Source organism: Martes martes, assembly GCF_963455335.1.
Source record: "Martes martes genome assembly, chromosome: 12".
Classification (NCBI taxonomy): Eukaryota; Metazoa; Chordata; class Mammalia; order Carnivora; family Mustelidae; genus Martes; species Martes martes.
In genome coordinates, this window is record NC_137900.1 from 2,538,574 (window position 1) to 2,561,619 (window position 23,046).

At 53.1% G+C, this 23,046-nt stretch overlaps 1 protein-coding gene across 1 annotated transcript in view; it reads left to right on the plus strand.

Annotated features, from left to right (window-relative positions):
- Positions 1-5,733: 5,733 nt before the first annotated feature.
- The window catches only part of SHC3 (SHC adaptor protein 3), an 89,194-nt gene continuing 71,881 nt past the window's right edge, over positions 5,734-23,046 (plus strand). The window contains exon 1 of the mRNA XM_080819994.1: positions 5,734-6,291. Within this exon, the coding sequence (XP_080676120.1) occupies positions 5,836-6,291 (456 nt within the window). The 5' untranslated portion in view covers positions 5,734-5,835. The remainder of the gene's footprint in view (positions 6,292-23,046) is intronic.

The window sequence follows — 23,046 nt, forward strand, 5'->3', positions numbered from 1 at the left end:
ATGAACCCTTCTCACGTTTTAAGTACAAACTTCACTCTCTCACGTTGTACAGAAAACCAGGTACGGCATCCAAGTCGGGCATAAAGAACTTCTGACTGCTTACCACGGCCATGGAGAGAGTTACCTGGGATCCAGCTCTTCTCGCCCTGCCCAGCTTGCCGTTGCTGGGCTCCTGCACCTCTGGCTTCCTGTGGGTTTGGCAAAGAGAAGGCACCTACAGCAGATGGGAGAGTGAGAGACACGATGGGGCATTCCCTCTCCACTCCCTCCCGTCCCTGGTTCTGCCCTCCTGTCAGCTCTCCTCCAAAATCCCAGCTGGAATCCCACTGGCTCCGGAGGTTCCACTGTCCTCCACCAGCGCCATGGGTGGGAGTGGTAAGAACCCTTAGCGAGACAGTAAGGTGGATGTAAGGAATCCCTGGTGTGTCACCGCCCTTTGGACTCCCTCAACCCCACCCCTGGAAGCGCCTGCTTACCCAGGTCTCTTCCGTAGAATCCGTGTCTCCTACTTAACCCCGATGATTAGGTCCCCAGTTGCCCCCTCTCTAAACTATCCCCACTGGGGTGATAGTTCTGCCCACCGTCCTGGCCTTCCCCCTTCCCTAAATGTTCATCTTTCCCATCCTGTTCTCGCCCTAAACGCACCTCTCCTTCTTCCATCACCCGCTCTACACTCCATGCTATACCTCTAGCCATGGCCTCAGATCTTCCCTTGTATTTCACTCTGCCTTCTGGAAAGCACGATTTTTTTTTTCATCTATTTTCTCATCTCTCATGTGGTTGGCACCATCCTGTGACCTAAGTGGTAGCCCCTCCATTCTCCTTGCTGAAGTGTCTTGGTTCTCGAAACATACCTGACCCAAGCTCTCCGAACTGGGTGAGTTTCTGGCCATAAGCGTGGATTGGGAGTCAGGCAGCCCGGCCAGTTCCTAACCCTGTGTGGCCCTGGCTCACTTCATAAACCCCTCTGATCCCTGGATTCTCTCTGTGCAGAACAGGATCTAAGTACAATCTCACAGACCATGGGAGCTGAAGGGCATGACAGGTGTTCATGGCCCGGCAGGGGATGCTCTAAGTACTTACGGCTGCGACAGCATTCATGATAACCACCACCGATCATCTCCTGAAACCAGTGTGGTTCCCTCCACCCCCCAATTTGTATTGAAACCTAGCCCCCAATATGATGGTGTGAGGAGGTGAGGTCTTTGGCAGGTGAGTGGGTCCTGAGGGTGGAGCCCCAGAATGGGATTAGTGCCTTTATAAAAGGACCCCTGAGAGCCCCCTGCCCCATCAGCCACGTGTGAGGACATCTGAGAAGACAGCCCTCTAGGAACCAGGAGTGGCACTCTCTGGACACCCAACCTGTTGGAGCCTTGATCGTGGACTTCCAGCCCCCAGAACTGGGAGGAATAAATGTTGTTAAAGCTGCCTGGTCTATAGCATTTTGTCATAGCAGCTGAGCTAAGACATGGTTGGCTGGATGGGTGTCCGTCCAACCAGGCTTCCACACATGCCTCCAACTCCTGGTCACGTTTTCTCAGCTCCCATCCTGGAAGCCTGGCATTTCCTTGGGATCCCCCCTCGTCCCTCTTCCTTCCTAAGCGTGCACCAGTCACCACAGAGCTCGGCATCACCAGCAAGCCAATGGTCTTCAAGTTCCACTCCTCAGCACGGGGCAGCTCTCCACGGATGTGCCGCTCCCGTGCACCCAGAACCCAGCCCTCACCTTCCTTCCTCCACGTGCACTCTGTGTCCCAATGGATGAGACACACTCAGCCTCACCGTCCAATCAGAAGCATGGCCTCGGCTCTGTATCCCTCTCCCTGGGAGATGCAGAGGACTCTGCCCAGACTCCTCCCCAGCAGTCCTCCTCCCTGCCGCAGGGGTGTGGGGAGACAGGAGGTCTCCACGGCACCCTCCCTCAGGGGCTCAGCTACAGAGGGACTTGGTTGGACGGCCCTGCTCTAGTGGCGGCTGAGTGAGGACGAGTGAGGATTGAGGAAGCCAGGAGGGGACTCTGCAGGCCCACCTCTCCCGCGGCCTAGTCCTGTGGCCCTCCCTGCTTCCCATGGAGCTCCTGCTACTCCAGACTCTACCTCAGCTCTGCCTCCAGACAAGCCGACCTGTTCACTTGCCCCATCCGCTTATTCAACCTTCTCACCGTGTCTTGGGCCCACCCACTCCTTTCCATCCCACTGCCCTTGCCTTCCTTCGAGACCCCGTCATGTTTCACCTGTGCTGTTGTCTGCCACCCTCTCAACTCCCCAGAGCACCGCATGTTACTGTTCAAGGTGTCCACATAAAATACAAACCTGCCCACATCATGCAGCCTCCAATCCCACATCGTGAGGGAGACATAGGGTATAGCTACACCCTCCACGTCCAGCTGTCTCAGCGGCCTGGCCTCCCAACATTGCCCCCATCTGACCATCTACCTGGGGTTCTGGAAACGCTGAGCTGTGCAGGCCTTGGGCTGCTCCCCAGACAGCCCCTCTTCGGGAGGTGTCTCTTCGCCCCCATGTACCTGGAAGATCCCAGAATCCCTCACCCCTGCTGAGGTCCCCCCTGACATCCTGCGGCCAAGGTCAGCAGGCTCCACTGCGCAAGGTTCGTATCCCACATACATTTAAGTTGTTGTGTAGTGTACCGGGTTATTGTGATAATGTCAGATTTTCTGCCTCTCCAGGTAGAATGAAACCTTCTCGGGAGCAAAGCCACCGTCCCCAGGGCCCAGCTCGTGAGCCATCTTCAGGCAGGTAAAGGCAGCTTCTAGATGCAGGAAAAGGCAAGGAGAGGGGTTCTCCCCTAGAAACTCCAGAAGGAACTCACTGCCGTCCACCCTGGACTCTACCCTGGGTGCCCCATGCCGGATTTCTTGCCTGCAACACTGGCGGATAAAACACAGTTGGGTCATTTTAAACCACTGATCTTGGGATTATGACATCAATAGAAAAACAATACACTTTTAAGTGAATAGATTTTAAAAAGGGAAACCACAGTATTCTGGAAACCACAATATTCTGGAAAAGCTACTGTCGATGACCTCAGGCATTCTTGAGTCTGAGGTTGATTTTATAGTGGTTTCCTTCCTTCGCTCTCCTTCCGTGCTGCCAAAGAAAATCTCATCGGTCTTCGATCTCTACACCATGATAGCCTGGGAGTAGGTAGGACCAGCCTGGGTGAGGGCGCCGGGCACGGCCTGGGAGGGAGAGTGTGGGTTTCCTGCTCGGCTTACAGTTTCTGTCTCCATGCTCCCCCCACCCCCACCCCCATCGTCTTCCCGGAAAGTGAGGTCTTACCGTTCTACTGCATCCCTGGAATATTAATTAGCCTCTTTGATTACAGATCTTCTCATATGCAGTACATTTCTATTACTGTGATATTTTAAAATGGCCAATTTCTCTCCACTTGGCTCATCATAATAAAAGGAATAAAAAATCTCCTGTTGGCTAAAGGGTTAACCATGGAGATTTGGATTTTTTTTCCCCCTTCTTTGGAGACTCAGAACGTGCACGTGTGTTCGATGATCCTTTCACAAAAAGAATCGAGGGCGAGATGCCTAGGGTTTGAATGTGCGTTTCCTGTACATTCATGATAAATGCTGAACCGAGTGGCACATTCATGGTTGTTTCTTGCTTGTAAATGAACTGCTGAATGAAAGTTTTGGGGCACAGCTCACCTCCAACAGAGGCCGTCCTGTTCACACTGGGAGCTGAACAACGGTTCTTGAATTTTCTTGAAAAACTAGTTTTTCTGCTGTCCGTGACAGTCCTGCCTTCCTCCATGCATTTTGTAATCAGGCTGGCTTTTTTTTTTTTTTTTTTTTTCCCACACTGCCGTTGGAATAAAGATCCCGCCTTTGATTGAAATGGAATCTTCCACTATTGAGCAAGCCTTCTTCAATGAGTCATCGGGGCGGCTGCTCATTGGCTGAGGCCGCTGGAGCCAGGGGATTGCCTGGCACCGGCTCGCAGGGCCCGGCTTCATTCACAGAATCGCTGGCTCGCTGCTAGCCCTTCCATTCACACAAACAGCCTCTCATTCACATTTTGCTGTTTTTGTCTGCTTCTAATGAAGAGCGGGGTTTGGGAATGATAGGGCGTTTTTGCTTCAGATCTGGGGGGAGTTCCGCTCACCATCACCGTCGTGGATGGGGTGTGCACTTGCTGTTGCTAAGCGAGCAAGGGGAAGCGCGAGAATGAGAGCCTGCGCCCGGGGAGGGGAGCCGCCGTGGCCCTGCGCTCCTGCATCCAGGCGGCCGGCCTCACCTGCCGGCCAGGAGCCGCCCTCTGGGCACCTGGGCCATAAAGTTCTGCTGGGTTCGGTGCCTCCCGGGGCACAGGCCTAGTCGTGGGTGGGAGAAGGCAGGGTGCTGGAGATAAATTTATTTGCTTGCACAGAGTTGCACGGCAATTTGCACAGGGTGGTTTCTCTGTGTCCGGTGGGTTATCGCCAAGCGTGGCGGAGACCAGCAGAGCCCCGGGTGCAAGGGCTGGGAGGGTTGGAGTTTCTGCCGACCTTCTGCGGGCCGCCAATGCCCCGTTGTCCTCGCTGAGAGGAAGGAGGCCTTCGCCTCTCCCTCGAAGCCGAGCCTGACTCCTGAAACGGATTTTCTGTGTCACCAGAGCAGCTGCATTTTTTCCTTCCTTCATGCGGGGTTGCAAGGCAGCAACAGAAGGGACATTGAAATGTATTTGTACGTTCGGTAGGCATTTTTCCAGACCTCCAGCACATTCAATTGGGATAAAGCTTCAAGCCCAGCCCCCTTTTTGGAATGGATTTCTGGAGCCGGCTACCATTCCTCAGAGAAATCCTCTTCTTTTTTGGAAGCAGGTTTTCAACCTAACCCTGACTGAGAAAGGCTGTTGTCCTTAGCAGGAAACACATCGTCCCTGGCTCTGTGCAGATCTTTCTTTCTTTCTTTTTTCTTTTCTTTTCTCCTTCTTCTTCTTCTTCTTTTTTTTTTTGGAGGAGCTGCATTGCTACAAAGACACTTGTCATGGCTGCTCTGCTGACTTGAAAAAAGAAAAACCCAGGAAATTGGTATTTTATGTTCACCTGGGAGCAAATATTCTTTTCTTTTCTGTTCTTTTTTCTTTTTTTCTTTTTTGGCTATTTACCAATTGCTGGTGCTTTCCAAATCAGAATTCATGAGGATCCGCTGAAGATCTTATTCTTCAAAACCTTCGTCACATTTTAACGCATGGCTGTCAGACACTCAGGGGCCCCCACGGAGGGCTGAGCGGGGGACAGGAAGCCTTAGCAGAGAAGAAGGGGTTTCACAAAGTTGCTCTGACCGTCCGAAGGGACCGGACTGACCTCTGGCACAGATGCTGAGTCGGGGGATGGGGAGGCGAGCGACCAAAGGTCGGAAGGGAATCTCTGGGAAGATAGAAAAGGCAGTTTGAGAATTGATTGGCTCTAGTGTGCTGTCAGTGGGTGTATGCATTTTTTCCTTTCTTTTTCTTTCTTTCTTTCGTGTGTGTGTGTGTGTGTGTGTGCGCGCGTGTGTGCGCGCGTGTGTGCGCTACAGGAAGTGATTTGCAGTGCTCCCCGGGCCTTTGTTGAGAAGGGTCTCCTCTGGAGTGAGTCACGCTTTCGCTGTGCGCAGCCCTAGCCGCTGGGCGCTCCCCTTCGGAAGCGATGCCTGGAGCGGCGCGAGCGTGCCGCCCTCCGCAGCCGAGCGCGGGGCCGGGGCTGCGCGGCCGCGGCGGCGCGGGCCGCTAGCGGGGAGGCGGCGCCGCTGTCCCCCGCTGTCCCGGCCGCCGCGTCCCGCCGGGCCGCCGCGCTCGCCCCTGCAGCGCCCGGGCGGATGCGGCCAGCCCACGGAGGGGCATGCTTCCACGCACCAAGTACAACCGCTTCAGGAATGACTCGGTGACATCGGTCGACGACCTTCTGCACAACCTGTCGGTGAGCGGCGGCGGCAAGGTCTCGGCGGCGCGCGCGGCCCCGGCGGCGGCCCCCTACCTGGTGTCCGGAGACGCGCTGCGCCGGGCGCCCGACGATGGGCCGGGCAGCCTGGGCCACCTGCTCCACAAGGTGTCCCACCTGAAACTCTCCAGCTCGGGCCTCCGCGGGCGCTCGGCGGCCAGGGCGCGGGCGGGCGCGCGGCTCTCGGGCAGCTGCAGCGCGCCCAGCCTGGCCGCCCCGGACGGCAGCGCGCCCCCCGGCCCCGGCGCCCCGGCCATGCGCGCCGCCAGGAAGGGCCGGCCCGGCGACCAGCCGCCGCCGCGCGCCCCGCACGCCAGCGACCAGGTGCTGGGGGCCGGAGTCACCTACGTCGTCAAGGTGGGTGCGGGCGCGGGCGCGGGCCGCAGGGTGGGTCGCCGCGGAGGCTGGGAGGCGCGCGCTCCTTCTCGGCCGGCTCGCGGGGCCGCGGGGCCGGGGTTCTGCCAACGCGCCCGCTGCGCACCCGTGGAGAGAAGCTTTGCCGTGGGTGACCTCACTCTGGCCTGCTTTCTCCTTGGCTCCCCTCCCCTGGCCAGTGGCTGTGCCATGTGTCCGGCCAGTGGCCCTCTGGGCACGGGCCCCTGTCCCGGCGAAGTGGGCATCAGGCCCATACAGGGGACACACTTGGAAGGACCGGACAGCCCTGTCCTGAGAAACGCAGTGGGTGTCACTACTTTTGCTGTGTCTGCCCCAGGAGGCAGGGTGGGTGGTTCGGTTCCCGCAGCTCCTAGCAGCGCAGGCCAAGGCTGCCTTGCTTTATGTAAGCCCGTAGTGCTTTCCTAGCCAGCAAGGTTTCCTCCGGTGTGTCTGCCATTCCTTCCACACCTAAGGGTTTTTGGTTCACAGCAGTAGAAGAGAATTTGGAACTGTTTTTCCCTGGGGCTGTAGCCTTCCCTTTAAATAGGCTAAAAGCACGGGGCCTCGAGCTGCTGGCTGGAAAGGAGGTTTTTCCTCCAACACAAAGAATTATACAATCATGCCCAATGTGGTCCATAAAATTCCTCCCTTATACAAATATTTTGGGATGCTTAAAGAGCCAGCACCCAGCTCCTGTCGTCAGGCCTGCCTCTCACTCACGTCTTCCTGCCTGATGGATAGTCGTGAGCTGTCCCTGCGCCCTGCGGCCAGGCAGACATCTGCCAGACAGAGGCAAGGGCTGGGAGTCTCTTCTTTGTCAGGTCACTGCAAGGCACGGCTATGCGTTTAAAAAGCGGCAAGACCCACACACTGTCCACGGTGTGTCATCAAGCGCGCGGAGAAGCCTGCCAGGGCGTCTGGCCTCCACGCGTCAGCTAGGGACTCAGTTCAGACATTCCGTAGACCCAGCCTCAGGTGAAATCTTGCATCTTGGCAGTTTGGAGCCCAAATGATTAGAGGAAGCGGTTAGCTGTGGGTTATCTTTAACTGTCTAAACAGACCTGACGCAGGCATGTGGTCCCCGGTGCGGGAACGGGGCTCCTCACCCATTTGAGGCTGCTTTCTGAGTCTTCGCCTTCCCTTCTGAAAAGGGACCGATTTGCTTTACAGAAGGGACGGAGATCGGCATGCAAAATGCTTGCCTGCTTGAGTTTATGATAAAAGAAAGTGAATATTCTCCTTGTGGTCCTTCTTTAAATTATATAACCAGGAGCCAAAAGAAAAAGAAAAAAAAAATCAAGCAAAAAATCCTGAGAACGTGGAGGCGAAACCGTGGTGGAGTAGATGACTTCTAGTGGGCCAGCAGGACTGCTGTCTGAAACAAACAAACAAACAAAAGAAACACAAAAAAGCACCCGAAAAAGAGCCTACCTTTAAAATAGACAGACCTTGGCAAAGCGCTCTCTCTATGCCTGTCATGTTGAACACAGGAGGTAGTTTTCAAATGGAGGGAGAATTCGCAAACTTGTGCCTGGAAAGTTTTCCTTTAAAAAAATAAAATCATTCCCTTGGCTTGGGGTTTTGCGGCTGCTTTTTGAGGAGCGACTGGTTCCAAAGGTCGGTTGTGGTTGGCTTCAGAGCCCAGTGAGCGAGTCGGGGCTGCGAGGCCACACTGCTGGTGTGAGGTTGTGAACCCAGCGACAGCAGAGCTCCTGTGGGCCGAAGCTGGGTCGGCCTGAGCCTCTGGGTTGGGGCGGGGGGTCACACGATCGTGCCCCCAGTAAATGGTGGCAGTGCCCGGGGGTACCTAGCGTGCTTAGTGCTCAGTGCCATGAACGGTGGTCGCGGGAACGTCAGCTCAGGCTTCCCCAGAGAAGTTTGGAAGCACACAGCAGGGGGTCGGACGCTAAGGACACTGTCCCGTGCACACACTTGATTCCCGTGATCCCACGGCGCTCTGCTGGGGCACATTTCTGCGTTGCCCATGTTGAGTTGAACATCATGGACTTACTCTCTGGAAAAATCACAAAAGCGGGGGGAAACCTCTTAACTCGGTATTGCTTGCCGATCTTCGAAGAGTTTTATCAGTATCTTGGCTTTTTTCTCACTGGTAGAGAGAAAGAGGCAATGTTTATTACACGCCTGCCCAGCAGCGGTCAGTCTGAAGGCTGAGGGTTTGGGGAAGAACTAATGATTGTCTTGGATTTAAATTTATTTCTAAGTTAAGGACCCCCCCATGTTTTCCTATTTTTTGGAAAACCCATATGCTGTGTAATTATAGGATTTCCCCCTCGTAGACATACCTGCTATGGTGCTCCGAGGATGCCGTCTGCACGATTTTTATTGAAAAGTATTTCAACTCCATCTGCTCAGATGGGAGTGGAAACTGTGCAGGAGTCTGGGGGTGGGGGTTGCTCACCTAGGAAACATCAAAGTATTCCAACAGCAGGTCGGCGTCTTCATTAATGAAGGCTAGGAAGTTTAGAGACGAGACGCTCCCGAGCAGCGGATTTCCGAGCTCAGCGGCTCTCACTCGTCCCGCGCGCCCCCAGCGCGGCTGCCGCTGACACGGCCCCAGGACCCTGGGCTCCCCCAGATGCAGACTCCAGGGCTGGATGGGCGTCAGGAGGCCTCGCTGGCAGGACTTTTGTACCCTCCTAGCGTTGCGTGGTGCAGGGCTCTCATCTCACGGAGCCCAAGAATGAATCTCGTGGACGTAGAAGGGTGAAGTGAAGTGAGAGTTTAGGAAGTGAAGGTGAGAACCGGAAGGAAAGAAAAAAGCTCTCTTGAGTGAGGAGGTCCCGAACGGTGGCCACTGTGGGCTTTTAGGGCCGGTCTTTCAGAGCAAATTGACCAGGGAACTTAAGTCTTCTTGAGGTCACCACTGGCAACACCCGTGACCGGTCTCCTTTGGTTACTCTCAGTGGTCGGCTTCTAGCTATCATGAAAACGTCTTGTCTGTGACATTTAAGACCAACAAGGGGGTCTCCTTATGTTCTCTTGTCTCTGGCATTTCTCCACATCGGGGATTACCGGGAGCCTGGTCCCGTAGCCCCCGACCCATCTCTCCCTACCCAGGCCCGCCTGTCCTTTACACACTAGGTGTGCCTGACCCTTGGTTTCCGCTTTTGGTAAAACAGCCGCAAAGAACGATGAATATTCTCAGGACAATTCCATCTCAAAACCACATCTGGACCTGGAAGGTGGATGGAAATTGTGTTGATTACACTCTGCCCACCTTAACGTCCTTGGCCTCGGAGTCCAAGCCGACTACCCCTGGGCGTCTATGGTGGCTGCTGCCGGTCGTCGACAGGTTCCCAGGGTGATGTTGGGGTGCTCCGCACACAGGCCCGCAGAGTGAACCGCTTAGGAAGGAGAGGCAGGCATGGACAGGCCACTGGCCAAGGTAGGAGGGCCATCTGCAGGCCGGCATGGCCTCGACGTTCAGCCCTGACCCGCCTGGTGGGTGGCAGTAACTGTGGAGCTGCCTGGGGGCACACTGCTTGCCCGGGGTCCCCAGGAGAAGGGCTCCTCCTTAGAGCACATTACACCACACGCTCGAAACGGGCAAGGAGGTGACCGCATTCAGGGCCGACTCCAGGGCCCACGGCAAGAATTGCGAGCCGAGTGAGGAGCGGTGAGCTGGGGTGCTCACTGGCCACTCTCAACAAGGACAGGAACGGTGACCCGCTGCCAGATACCGTGGTGGCCCCTTTGCACGTCTGCTGGTTGCCGTCTGCTCTCACCGCGGTCTCTGTTAGGGGCTCTTTGAAGGACACTCTAGCAATCAGAGCTGCAGACTTTCCTCCTGATATTGTGGGCTGTTTTTCTTCTGGAATGAAACCTTGTTTTTACAACAACTCCTTTAAGAATTATTTTGTTTCTCCCATTTGTGAATCTGATGATATTTGGGGTGGTATAAATTATTAATTTTATTTATAAATGTTCTATTGCTCTTTATAGATGGCCTTTATAAACTGCACTTACTCTAAAAATTATTCTAAATTGGTATTTTTTCCACTTGCCTCAGTGTCGTTAAAAATACCTTAAATAGGGGCGCCAGGGTGGCTCAGTCGTTAAGTGTCTGCCTTCGGCTCAGGTCATGATCCCAGGGTCCTAGGATCGAGTCCCACATCAGGCTCCCTGCTCAGCGGGAAGCCTGCTTCTCCCTCTCCCACTCCCCCTGCTTGTGTTCTCTCTCACTGTCTCTCTTTCAAATAAATAAATAACAGTCATTAAAAAGAATACTTTAAACGTTCCATGTTTTAGCGCTGTATTCCTGTGACGCCATAAGCAAAGGTCATCGCAAACTTGTTCCAAGTATAGCCATGAGACATTATCACAGTGGGAGATGTTATCATGGTGGGATTGATTGAATTCTGTTTTAGTTCTGGATGAACAAAATTGTTCCTTGATGTGGCGTAAGAACTGTCCAAGTTGATTTAAAATTTTTTTAAAAATCTCGTAATATGGGTGGCTTACATGTAAATATTATCTAAATGGCTTGAAAAAGTTTGAAATTCTTTTGAGATTAATAGACAAAATTATTAGTTTAATCTGGAAAGTGTATCATCTCTATTTTTATGTGACACAGTATAGCAAGTGTGTTAAATGTGTGTGCCCTATACAGCACACTCACACTGCACACATACCACACACAGAGACACACATGTGTACATACACACACATGCACACAAACATAAACACACACACTCCACAGGTAGACAACTTGTGATAACTTTGGACAGCGGTGATTTTCTTTCTTGTTAGAAAATACTAAATGTCATATTTTCAGAAATACCTGATTATCTCATTCATTTTTTCATATTCATGTTAAGAGAAAATTATTCTGGGGAAGATAAGCTACTGATCACACTTCAATCCTGAAGGATAAGCTTATCTTTGATTGTGTCTTACTGGTGAGGAATGCACAATACGTGTTTTTTAAACAAAGTCCTGGCAACGGAGAATGTAGGCAGTGAACGTGCAAACCCATGGAAGAGGTGAGCTTTCCAGCCAAGAGGCTCGCCCCGAAGGGTGTGCAAAGCCCACAGCCACTCGCTTGGATGCAGCGCCTCGGCACAGGGACGTGGCCCCACAGGGTGGCATGGCTCTGGAGGTGGCGGGTGTCACGGCGGGTGTCATGGCAGGTGACACGGCAGGTGGGCAGCCGGGTGTCACAGTGGGTGTCATGGGGGTGTCATGGCAGGTGTCATGGCGGGTGTCATGGCGGGCAGGCAGCCAGGTTCATGGCGGGTGTCATGGGGGAGTCACAGTGGGTGGGCAGCCGGGTGTCACAGTGGGTGTCACCATGGATGTCACGGCAGGTGCCATGGGGGATGTCACGGCAGGTGTCCTAGTGGGTGTCAGAGCGGGTGGGCAGCAGGGTGTCACGGCGGGTGTCATGGCACGTGTCGTGGTGGGTGTCACGGCATATGGGCAGCCAGGTGTCATGGCGGGTGTCAGGGCATGTGTTGAGGGGTGTCACAGCGGGTGAGCAGCTGGGTGTCACGGTGGGTGTCACGGCAGGTGTCACGGCGGGTGTCACGGCGGGTGTCACAGCAGGACAGCTCCTGCTTCCCGAGCTCCCTGGGCCGGCAGAGAGGGGCCTGCTCTGTGGTGTTCAGACCGGGCTGCTGGGGGGGCCAGAGTGCACAGCGCCGCTACCTGGGGTGTTTCGTGGGTTCAGGGGACGTGCGGCGAGGACCCAGTGTGTTAAAGGGAAATCGTCAAGGACCTATGAAATCATATAGAATTATTTAATTCAGAAGTGAGATGGTTTCAGATGACGTGGAAAGAAATGGCCAGGTGTGCATGTTTCCAGAGCAAGGAACAAAGAGAAAAATTTGACTTTTAGCATAGAAGATATACAGTATGGGGGGGATACGGTGTGTCTTCACAGCGGGGCACTGAGCACAGGGGCGGTCTCCTGGGTGGGTGGGCCTCACACAGGGACCGATCTTTAGTTGAGGTCAAAACCCCACAAACCGTGCTGTGGCCGTGTGGCTTCACCTGCCACCAATGTCCCCAGCCTGCACCTCCCAGCATGGTGATGGGTGGAACTCACATTAAGAAATATTTCCTGTAACCCTAGTTTTCAAAAAAAAAAAAAAATCTGAAATAGTTGTTGAATTTTACCAAGGGCTTTTTCAGCATTTAGTGAAATAGGTATTTTTCACCCTTTTCTGTTAATGTGGCGAATCATTTATCTCTGTAACATATGTGTCTCGGCATCTCTGCTGCTGGGCTTTGCAGACAGAAGTCCATCCTGCTGCTCGGCAAGAGACACAGACGTTCATGGTCTGGCCCCGTCTCTTGTCCCCTGAGTCCCAACACTGGGACCACAGGAAACAGCTGGACCCCCCAGGCCAGATGCACCTTGGCCTTCGCTCACATTCTTCCCACCTTGGCCTTCATTCTGACCAAGCCCTGTGAGCTGGGGGTCTCTCCTGAGGGTCCCGGGCTCTGTGGGTTTGCCTTTGTACTCTTCACCTCCATGCCTGGCGGGTGCCTACCCCGGGGACCCCTGAGAAGCCGACAGAAATCAAATGGTCCCTGCCCTCCAGGGGGGACATCACTCCTTAAGTGGGTTCCATGTACGATGCGGCCAGGAGCTGTGGGGAAGGTAGTCCGTCAGCTCTTCCCCAGACCCACCCGGGGACAGAGCCTCAGGTAGGCAGACAGTGGCAGAGACAGAGGGAGAGAGGCAGCCGAGGGCCAGAGGGGAACCGGACAGAGCAGAGGGGACTGGTCAGGGGGTGACCTTGGGCCTGTTTACATGCACTTGGCTATTAAGAATGTAACTCCAAAGAGGCACATTTTGAATTCTTTTCTATTAAAAAAAAAATGGCTCGATAATTATTCTTTCTGTGAACAGGCATGTCTGCATGGCCCAGCCAGGGTCCTCCCAGGCTGTCCCGTAGATGGGAAGCACAATTAGCAGACCCACGAGTTCTCTTTGAAGCTAATTATGGGAAGCTTTCATTAAGAGGACCAGCCTTAATGAGAGCCGTGAGTGGTCATTATGAAGTCAAATATTGTAGAGCCAGATTTCACCAGGACGTTTCCACACAGAAAGTTAACCTCCTGCACACTTCCTGGTGCCCCCTCCTCCAAAGAAAGCACCAGATTTATGAAAAAGACGGATGGGGGGGGGGCAGTGGATGCAGGAAACGTTTCGAGGGTGCCATTAATGCCCTGTGAAGGCATTGCAGGTTGTCAAGGAGGTTCAGGACTATTTTCCCAAAGGAGTACACGATCCCGTTGAGCGGGAGACGATGCTCCATTGGAAACACAGAGACAGGGTCGTGCCAGCAAGCTGCTGGTCGCCTGGGGAGGGCGGAGCGAGCCTGGAGCTGGCAGGAAGGCTTCCCGCAGGGGTGGGGGCCGGTCCTGGGAGACTGGCGGGTCTGGGTGGGCAGGGGCTGGCGGATGCTCCAGGAGGGGGAGTCAAAGCAGGAAACCCACTGGAGGTGGGAGTGGGCCTGGCGTTTGCCCAGGAACGGGGACGATGGTCCGCTGGGGTGGCCCAGGTCAGAAGAAAGTGAGACATCAGCCGCCATGCGTCGGGGCTTAGGCTGTGGTGCCTCGGAGTTGGGAATCTCCCCGTCTACTGGAGGGGCCCTTGCGCTGCTGGCCCTTGGCTGGTTGCTGGCGTTTGCTGGGGGATCTCCTTCCACACTGGGCGAGGACCCCGAGGGTATACGTCCCTTCCTCCATTTCTCTAACATTTCTTCCTCCGCGGACCTCACTGTCTCTTGGCTTCTCTGATCTGCTCACATCCCAGCTGTAGATTTCATGTAAGACTCCGCCCAGAGAAGGAACCTGGTGGGATTGCTGTCGAAGCTATTTTTAGAGTTTTGCCCTGTCCTGAGCATTATCTGGGCCTTGGTTCATATGGTGACACAATGGAGAGTGAGTTCGTCTTTGCCCGAGATCCAAAAAAGGGGGGTAGGGCTTTCCTTACAGCTGGTTCCTTGTGATCTCCAAGCAGCATTATTCATGATTTTCAGAGTCACACTTCCTTTTATTGAAAGGCTCAGTGCTCACTCCTCTCTGCCTCCCACTCTCCACGCCCACTGCCTGCTACAGGCCGCTGGACTGACTCCTACGGGCCTCAAGCCATAGCCTCTGCCATCAGGGCTCAGAACTGCAATGGAGAAGGCCTGTGCAGTGGTCCCTGGGATGATGCCACCTGTCCCGCAAAGCGAATGTCCCGTCACAGACGGGGTGGGGGTGGGGTGGGCAGTGAGTTCTGATGCGTCCGCACCCTGTGGCCACGTGCAGCCACGGAAGACAGAGACAGGAGAGTCCTGCCGTCGTTGACTAGAAGGGATCTTCACGAGGGGTGGTCAGGCGAGTGGAGAGCACGAGCCATGATGTGTGTCACCCCCGCCCATTCTCGAGACAGGGCCTAGCACAGTGCCGGTGGGAGCCTCCAACAGCCCGCCCGGAGCCGCTGCCGGGCTCGGCGCAGAGAATCAGCAGGGGATACAGGACCGAGCGACGCTCAAACGCGGGAGCCAGAGGCCACGCACAGAGTGCTCGCTGAAGCCCGCCAGAGGAAGCGTGTTATCAGGTGTCCATGCTGCCGCTGCCGAGACAGACCGTAGCTGGAGCCGGAGAACAACCCTGAGCAAAATGACCGAGATCCAGCATGGATTCAAATTAGAAATTCATGAAGGAAGACAACGGGAAAATCTCCAAACACTTGGAAATTAGGCATCATGCCTATAAATAACAGAGGACAAAGGAGACATTTCAAAGGAAATTTAAAAATACCCACAACTGAATGAACATGAAGGCACCACATATCGAAGTACGCGGGGTGTGCTGAGACAGAGCGGGGAGGGGCGCGCGCGGCACCAGATGCTTGCACCAGAGAAGAGAACATTTCTCTCATCAACAACCCAAGCGTGTTTCTCAAGACGCTAAAAAAGGAGAAGAAAATATACGGCAAGAAAGCAGCAGGAAGGAAATCACAAAGGTAAAGGCAGAAATCAATGAAATGAAAAACAGAAAATCAATTGGGAGAAATCAATGAGATGAATAAACCTGGAGAGGTGGACAGCAATGAAGAGAGAAGACCGAGATCGGCATGGCAGGGAGGGGATGGGGGCTGTCTCACCGGTCCCGCCACGGCTCCCGGCCAGCCCCAGGGCTCTCCAGCGCAGGCACAGCGCATGGCTGCTTCCTCGGGGCGAGGAGAGTCCAGCTGGCTCCGTGCAAAGGGCCTGTGGTGCAGCATGTGTTCCCGTCCAACAGAGGCCCAGGACTGGGGCCTAGGCCAGCTTGTTTTGGAGAGAAGGAGGAGTGAGGAAAAGCGATACTCAAAGGGACAGATGGCACTTTCTAAGACCAAGCAGCTAGTTCGGTGTCCGAGTGGGGATGACAGTGGTAAATGGGGGTAAATGGGGACACACCTGGATAGAAAGGGCCGGTCCGCTTTGCGTCCTTCGCACGTCCGCTGTGATGCAGCTCTCGCGGCAGCACTGGTGCCTGCTTCCGAGTACCGCTCCCCTCGCCTCCTTTGACTTTGAAGACCAGATGCGGCCTCTTGCACTGCTGTGATTTTCAGATGAAACGGAGCACAGTGGCTTCCTTTTAACCGAGCCCCGGTCGCCCTTCCTCCCTCTGACTCAGCGTCCTTGCCATATGTGAGACGGATGACACACGCCACCAGCCAGCACTCACAAAGGCTTCCTGGCTCCTTTGATGAGAGCCTGGATGGCACTTGTGTTAGTATAATTTTCTCTGTGAGATGAAAGATGGAAAGAGAAGGAAACTTGGATGCAGGGTTGGCTGAACCCAAGTGGCCAGCTTCCTCCCTGTCTGGGAGGAACCCTGACAAAGAAGACGGGCAAGCGGAAGGCCGGTTGTCCCCTGGCTTAGTGGCCGGCCCACGTGTCCACTCTGGCTGTCCCGCGGCACCCGCCCACAGGGCCCTATGCCCGCCATGCGAGCCTGCGTCTGGTCCCGGGTGCCCCTGGCCGTTGGGTGGAAGGGTGGCTTCACTTACCTCTTCACCTTCTCCTTCCCCGGGATGCCTCTGAGCCTCCGGTGCCTCGTCTGACGTGGGGCAGGGCACAGCCCCGGTGGCGGAGGGGCAGCTGGCAGCAGGTCTGGCCAGTGGCACGGGAATGCTGGCTGTCCGGCCCCCGTAGCCCTCGTCCTTGAGTCCAGGGCTCAGCTCACCAGTGCTCCGGGGGTCAGGGCCGACCTCTGCCTTCTTGCATGAGCGAGGTCGGTGACTCCTTCATCGGAGAGAGAGTTCTGTCCTGTCATGAGACCGGTCAGCCTGCCTCCTGACGCCGGGTAACCGGCTCCACGGGCAGGTGTGGAGATACGGCTGGGGGGACGGCGGAGGGGACCGGTGGTCTTCCTGGCCCTGCCTCGGGCTCTCAGCTTCACAGCCTTTGCAGATGGTCCTTGGGCCACAGCAGTAGCCGGCACAGGCCTGTCTTGGAGGGGAGTGAATGACCAGGTATAACCCGCAGCTGCCGGGAAGCCTTTGGGAGGAAGCAGCCTGCGTGGTGGACGCAGACGTGGTCGGGGAGGGCGGGTCTGTGTGGCCGCAGCCGGAGCCTTGGGGTCCAAGTTGACCGGCGCTGGTAGAGAGCTTGCCAGCCCCCCTAGAAGCCAGCGAGCAGAGCCGAGCTGTCGCGGGGCTCTGAGCAGCGTCTATCATCATGCCAAGTTGTTCTGGAGAGTAGATGAGAAACGATTTTTATTTGTTGATGCTGTTAGTATTTTCCAAAGTTTTGTAGAATGAACGCACATTATTTATCAGAAAAAGATGAGCATTATTTTTATAAAATAACTTTAACGGCTCTCTTAAAAGCAATGATTCTTTTTTTTTTTTTCAATTTTTTTTTTGGTCTGTGTGTAGTAAACCATGCAACCTTAAATGTTCAGCTCGGTGAGCACATAAACACGCATGTGACACCCACGCAGACACCTGACTGTATTCCCAGGCCCCACTGGGCTCCCTCATTCCCTAGCCAGTCAACGGTGGGGGCCGGTATCCTGACCTCTGCCACCATTGATTAGTTTAGGTCCCTGACCCGCTAAATGAGAAAAATACTTAACAATAATGCTCAAATTGGGGCTGTTAGGTAGGGCCATTCCTTTAGTGTGAACAGTAACTTTTCAGCAAATCGAAGGTTACTTTTGTAGGAAATTTTCTAAGTATATACCTTTAATGATCTATAACCCTACGTAAAGTAGATTGGGCAAATTAGTAAAATCTAGAGTTAGCCTCTTCTCAAATATATATAAATAGTCAAAACAAATAAATGTCCCAAAATTGAGTCACTCTGGAACCTCGGATTATTCAATAGCGATGGTGGACAGAATTACCCTTGAATCTGAAGTTGCCACGTTCTCTGTCGGTTGATGACATTTGAACTCTGATTGGGTGGACGGTAGTGCCTGCACGTGCCCAGATGCGCTGGCCCCACTGGGGATTTGGAAGAGGTGAAGTTCACAGCCTTGGGTCCTCACAGGTTGCTGAGTGATGAGTCACCATGTCATGGACAGGACCGGGGCAGAGGCTTGTCGACACTGATTCCATACCCCATGGCCTTGACCCTGATTCCCTGATGGACTCTGAAACCATTCAAGGCACTAGGGGTCGGCCTCATGAGCAGCAAAATCCCAGCAGGAAAATCATTCTGACTGCCAATCCAGACATCCATGCACAGCTGGATGCCCATGGATGCTTCCGGTTACTCGTACTTAGCTTTCTTTTATGGGAGCGACACATGCTAATTGTTGAAAATAGAGAAAAGCAAAACTAGAAATTAAAATCAACTGTAATCCCAGTCTTCCACGATGACTTCTATTAAAATTCCCATGACTTTTCCCTGTCCTTTATTTTCATTTATGCAAAATTGAGGTCAGGCTCAGTGATTCTCCAAATCGTTAAATATTATTGGAAGGCATGGCTTTTAATAGTTGCATGACATTCTGTCCCATTGATTTTTACAACTTACTTAAACATTGTCCTAGTTTTGAGTATTTACGTTGTTCCTATTTATCATCATAAAAATTGAGTATTTGATCATTCATTCATTTAGTCAACAGATTGCCCTGAGTTTATATTATATATCAGGCCCCATACAGGTCCTGATGGCACAATTGGGAATAAAAAAGAGATGTCGTCTCTGCTGTCCTACAGCTTATGTTCTGGTGAAGAAGTCAGAGACGAAACAAATAAACTAATCAAATAGAGACTTAATTAAGCCACAAATCAGATAATTTATAAAATGCATCAATGCCCCAAATGGACAAAACCTACTTGATGAAGAAGCACAAAGTTAGAGGACTCATATTTTCTGATTTTAAGAAATACGTTACTGGCCTAAGGACAGACGCCTAGATCAATGAGACAGAACCAAGAGACCAGAATTAAGCCCATACATTTTTGATCAATTGATGTTTGACAAGCGTGCCAAGGCCATGCAACGGAGAACCGTCTTTTTGGTAGATGGGGTGTGTGGGACAACTAGATGTGTACATGGAAAAGAATGAAGTTGGAAACTTTCTCACATCATATAGAAAAGTGAACTCCAAATGGATCAAAGTCCTAATTGTAAGAGCTAAAACCTTAAAACTCATAGAAAACACACAAGGGTAAATATTTGTGACTTTCAATTAGGCAATGGTTTCTTAAATATGACCCCAAAAGCACAGACAACAACAACAAAAATAGGTACATTGAACTTCATCACGATGAAAAACTTTTGTGCCTCCAAGGACACCACCAAGAAGGTAAAAAGGCAACCTCAGAATGGGAGAAACTATTTGCAAGTCGTGTGTCTGATGAGGAACGGGCACCCAGATTACATAAAGAACTATTTCACCTCAACAATAAAAACAAAAATAACCCAATTGAAAAATAAGCAAAGGACCAGAATAGACACCTCTCTGAAAAAGACGTACAGATGGTCCATGAACACATGAAAGATGCTCAGCGTCATTGGGGAATTGCAAATTGAAACCACCGCGACGTCCCACCTCACGCCCACTGGGTCAGCTAAAATAAAAACGATAGGCGATGACAGGGGCGTCGGTAATTGGCACTCCTCCACCGGTGACAGGGATGTAGAACACTGCAGCTGCTCCTGAAAAGGGTAAACAGAGCTACCACGTGACCCACGATTCCATTCGCAGCCGGGGGGGGGGGGGGCGCCCGAGACAACTGAGAACATATGTTCACACTAAGACCCTCCATGGATGTCCCCAGCAGCCTCGCTCGTACTGCCCAACCTGGAAACAACGCAGGTGTCCACCAGCTGGGACAGAGACGCAGAATGTGGTCTGTCCATATAATGGATTAGTATTCAGCTATAAAAAGAAGTTAAATGCTGACACCTGCTACAGCACGATAGACCTTGCAACACTGTGACGAGTGAGGAGGCCAGACCCCAAAAGTCATGCACGTACCGCGTGATTCCGCTTACGATGTCCAGAACCATCAACTCCGCAGAGACAGGAAGTGGGTTGGGGGTTGCCAGGAGCTGGGGGTGGGGATGACTGCCAATGGGTCCCCATCCAGGCTTCTTTTTAGGGTGATGATGGTGTTCCGGAATGAAATAGTCATGGTGGTTGGACCGTATTGTGAATCTCCTGAAAATGACAAGACTGAACAGTTCAAAAGGATGAATTCTGATGGCACGTGAATTATATATCAACAAAACATCATCACAAAAAAATGCAGTCATGCTAAATAAAACAAGCCAGGGGTAAGCGACTTGGTAAGGATGTGAGGTCCGAATGCAAGCGGCAGTTGTCTGGATGCGGAGGGAGGAAGGTGGTCCAGGTGACAGAGGCACAGGGAGAAGGGTCCCTGTTCTGCCTGTGCCCCTCGTCATTGCCCTGGATCAGACGAAAGAGACGCGGCATTGAACTGTCAGTAAAATCCCATTTCTGAAGCGGTAAAGTTCATTGTAAAAATAATGATATTCAGATAAATAACAAAATGAAAATCAGTCACCCGCCACAGCATCCTGCTGAGTTGGCAAAGACGGAGGGGAAAGACGCCCTCACACCCTGTGAGTGGATGTGCCCGGTGGTGCAAGTTTTAGGAAAAGCTGATTGGAGATGCTTATCACAGAAACGTGCTGTGGATGAAGAGTCAATGTTTGGATGACGGAGTCTAGGGCTTGTGTTGGTGACCCGAGGCATCATCTTGCTTGCTTAAAACCCACGCTGTCTTGTGTATTTCTCACAGTCATCCCATCCGCAGAGGGAGAAACAGGGACTCAGAATCGTCCGGGGATTTGCTGAAGCGCACGCAGGTGGTCAGCCCTGAAGTGGGTCTGTAACCCAGGGCTGTGTGCGTCTGAAGTCCACGCTTGCCTGACCTTCCAGCAACAGGCACAGATACGTTCTTTGGGGCTTTGTCGTTTGCCGGACCAGCAACTGTCGTCTCGTGCTTGGCATGTAAAACACCGAATACATGTTGAATTGTGTGATTATTTTATACTTGGCTTCTAAGGCCACATGCCAGTCAACGTCCAGATTTAGGATTACGTTGTAGAGTGTGTATTCATCTTAAAATGATAAGGAATCATTGGGAAACTTGAAGCATGTGATTCAACTGGGAAAATGTTGACTTACTGATTTTTTAGGGAATACGCCCGTAGCGCCAACTGAAGGTTCCTTGCAGTGTTTGCAGGATTCTGCTCTAGATGGGGGAAATGGGCACCCGGGTAACCTGAGAGCAGATGTTGAAGGTTATAGCAGTAGGGTTAGAGTCTATGTTTCTTTTCCCTGAAAAAAACATTTTTTAAACTTTTTTTGGAGATAATTACAGACTTCCTTGTTGCAAATATAATGTACTTTTACTTCCCTCTTTCTGGGAAGGCTGGGATTCTGGGAGGCTGGGATCAGCATCCCCCATCTCTCTGTCACTGCTCCTGACCTTCACGTGCACACCCTTGAGCAGTAACTCAGACTAAGTCAGCCAGGGGGAAGGCCGCAGCACGGTCTGATGTCCGAAGTCCAGAAACAGAATGTTCAAATACATTACGTACCACAAACCAGCACAGATTGGTGCTAATAAGTGAAATTAAAAAAAAAAATAGGAAATTATGGTTCACAAGGTTCCTGCATGAGCGAATGAAGTGTTGTAAGCCGTCTGCTTCTGATCATTGGAGGGATGTGGAAAGCAACTCTAAATTGGTTAGCCCTTAGTGAATGCAGTCAGCAAACATTTATTTTGTAACCATTACACGTGAGGAATTAGGAAAGTGGACAGGGATAAAGATGCAGCCCGCAGCGTCCTCTGGGGGACACTGTGTAAGTGGGTGTTGGAGCCCTCAGTAGATCTGTGAACCAGAGCACAGGGCACAGGGCGTTTTGGAGGTGAGCCGTGGTCTTAGGGAACTGACAAGAACGGAGGGGTGACAGGTTTTACTTTTCTCGGTTTTGAGTCCCGACGAGGCTTTCTTACATCGTCTGCACTGAGCGCTGTGACGTGGTCAAATGGTGAGAAGGCACTGTGGTCACGGCCGGGTCCCATGGGCACAGAACACAGGCCGTGTGCTCAGGGGATCAGGAACGCGATTCTCAGTGTCTGATCTTCAGGGGGGTCCTTAGGGATCGGCAGGGTTCGAGGAGGGGAGGAGAGGAGGGGATGGGAGGGAGAAGAGTTTGCAGGCAGGGGAAATCGCAAATGTGGACACAGACTGCGGGAGGCATGAAAAGCTTGGTGTGGCCGGAGCGTGGGTGGGGACGTGGCATGTGAAGCCCAAACGGCAGGGGAAAAACAGACCAGTCATCTCTTCACGATGATTCACCTGCTCTCCTGACTAGAACGGATCCTTGGTCACGGACCCTGCCGGCTGGTGTCCCACTGGAACCTGGACAAGGGTCAGGCACACGGGGCTCAGTCCGCGGTTGCCACGGGAGTGACGTGGCGGGAGAGCTGTGGCCTGCGGTGGTGGTTCTTCTGTCCTCATTGCTGTGTCGCCGCCGCCCCGTGGGACTCTATTGCTGTTCATTGATTCATCACGCCACGGAGGGCTCCCTGGTTGTCCCTCCAGGGCTGGGTCTCACGAACAGAGCTACCGTGAGTATGTTCGCACATTCGTTTGGCGGGCACATGGCTCATCTCCCTCGCGGTGGAGGTGCTGGGTCACGGGGAAGCACACGTTCGGCTTCGGCACAGAACGCCGCACAGTTCCCCAAGAGTTTGCCCCCATCCTCCCTTGGACCAGCACGTGCGTTCATCCTGCTGCTGAAGACAGGAGTCACCTTTCCTCGGTGCATCTGTCCCTCAAAATTACCTTGAAACAAAATGCGCAACTTGACCCGCCAGCATTTCTCTAACGCTAGCTCTGATGTGGGCAGTCAGTGTCCTCGCCCAAAGGAGACAAGAGGCTCGGTCCTTCTGTTCCCCACCATCGCTGCCCTCCCTCCTCCAGGCTCCATCCACCAGCTGGACCAACATGGGGCTTTGGCCTCAGATTGCTGTCCTATTCAGACACAACCCAAGACTTAACGTAGTCTCCGAAGGTTCTCCGGCTGGGAAGGTTTGGTGGCTCAGGAGCGGTTCCCGTTAATTGTTGGTTCTCAGAAGCTGCGTTGGACCTTGTCACTCCTGGATGGTAGACGGTGCAGGCAGTTGCTGCCAGACCCCTGGGACTATGACTCGTTGGCCTGGCTGGGATCTCACACCCGTCCTTGACTGTGGCTGAGGCCAGGGATGGAATTCAGGAGGCCCATCTGAGA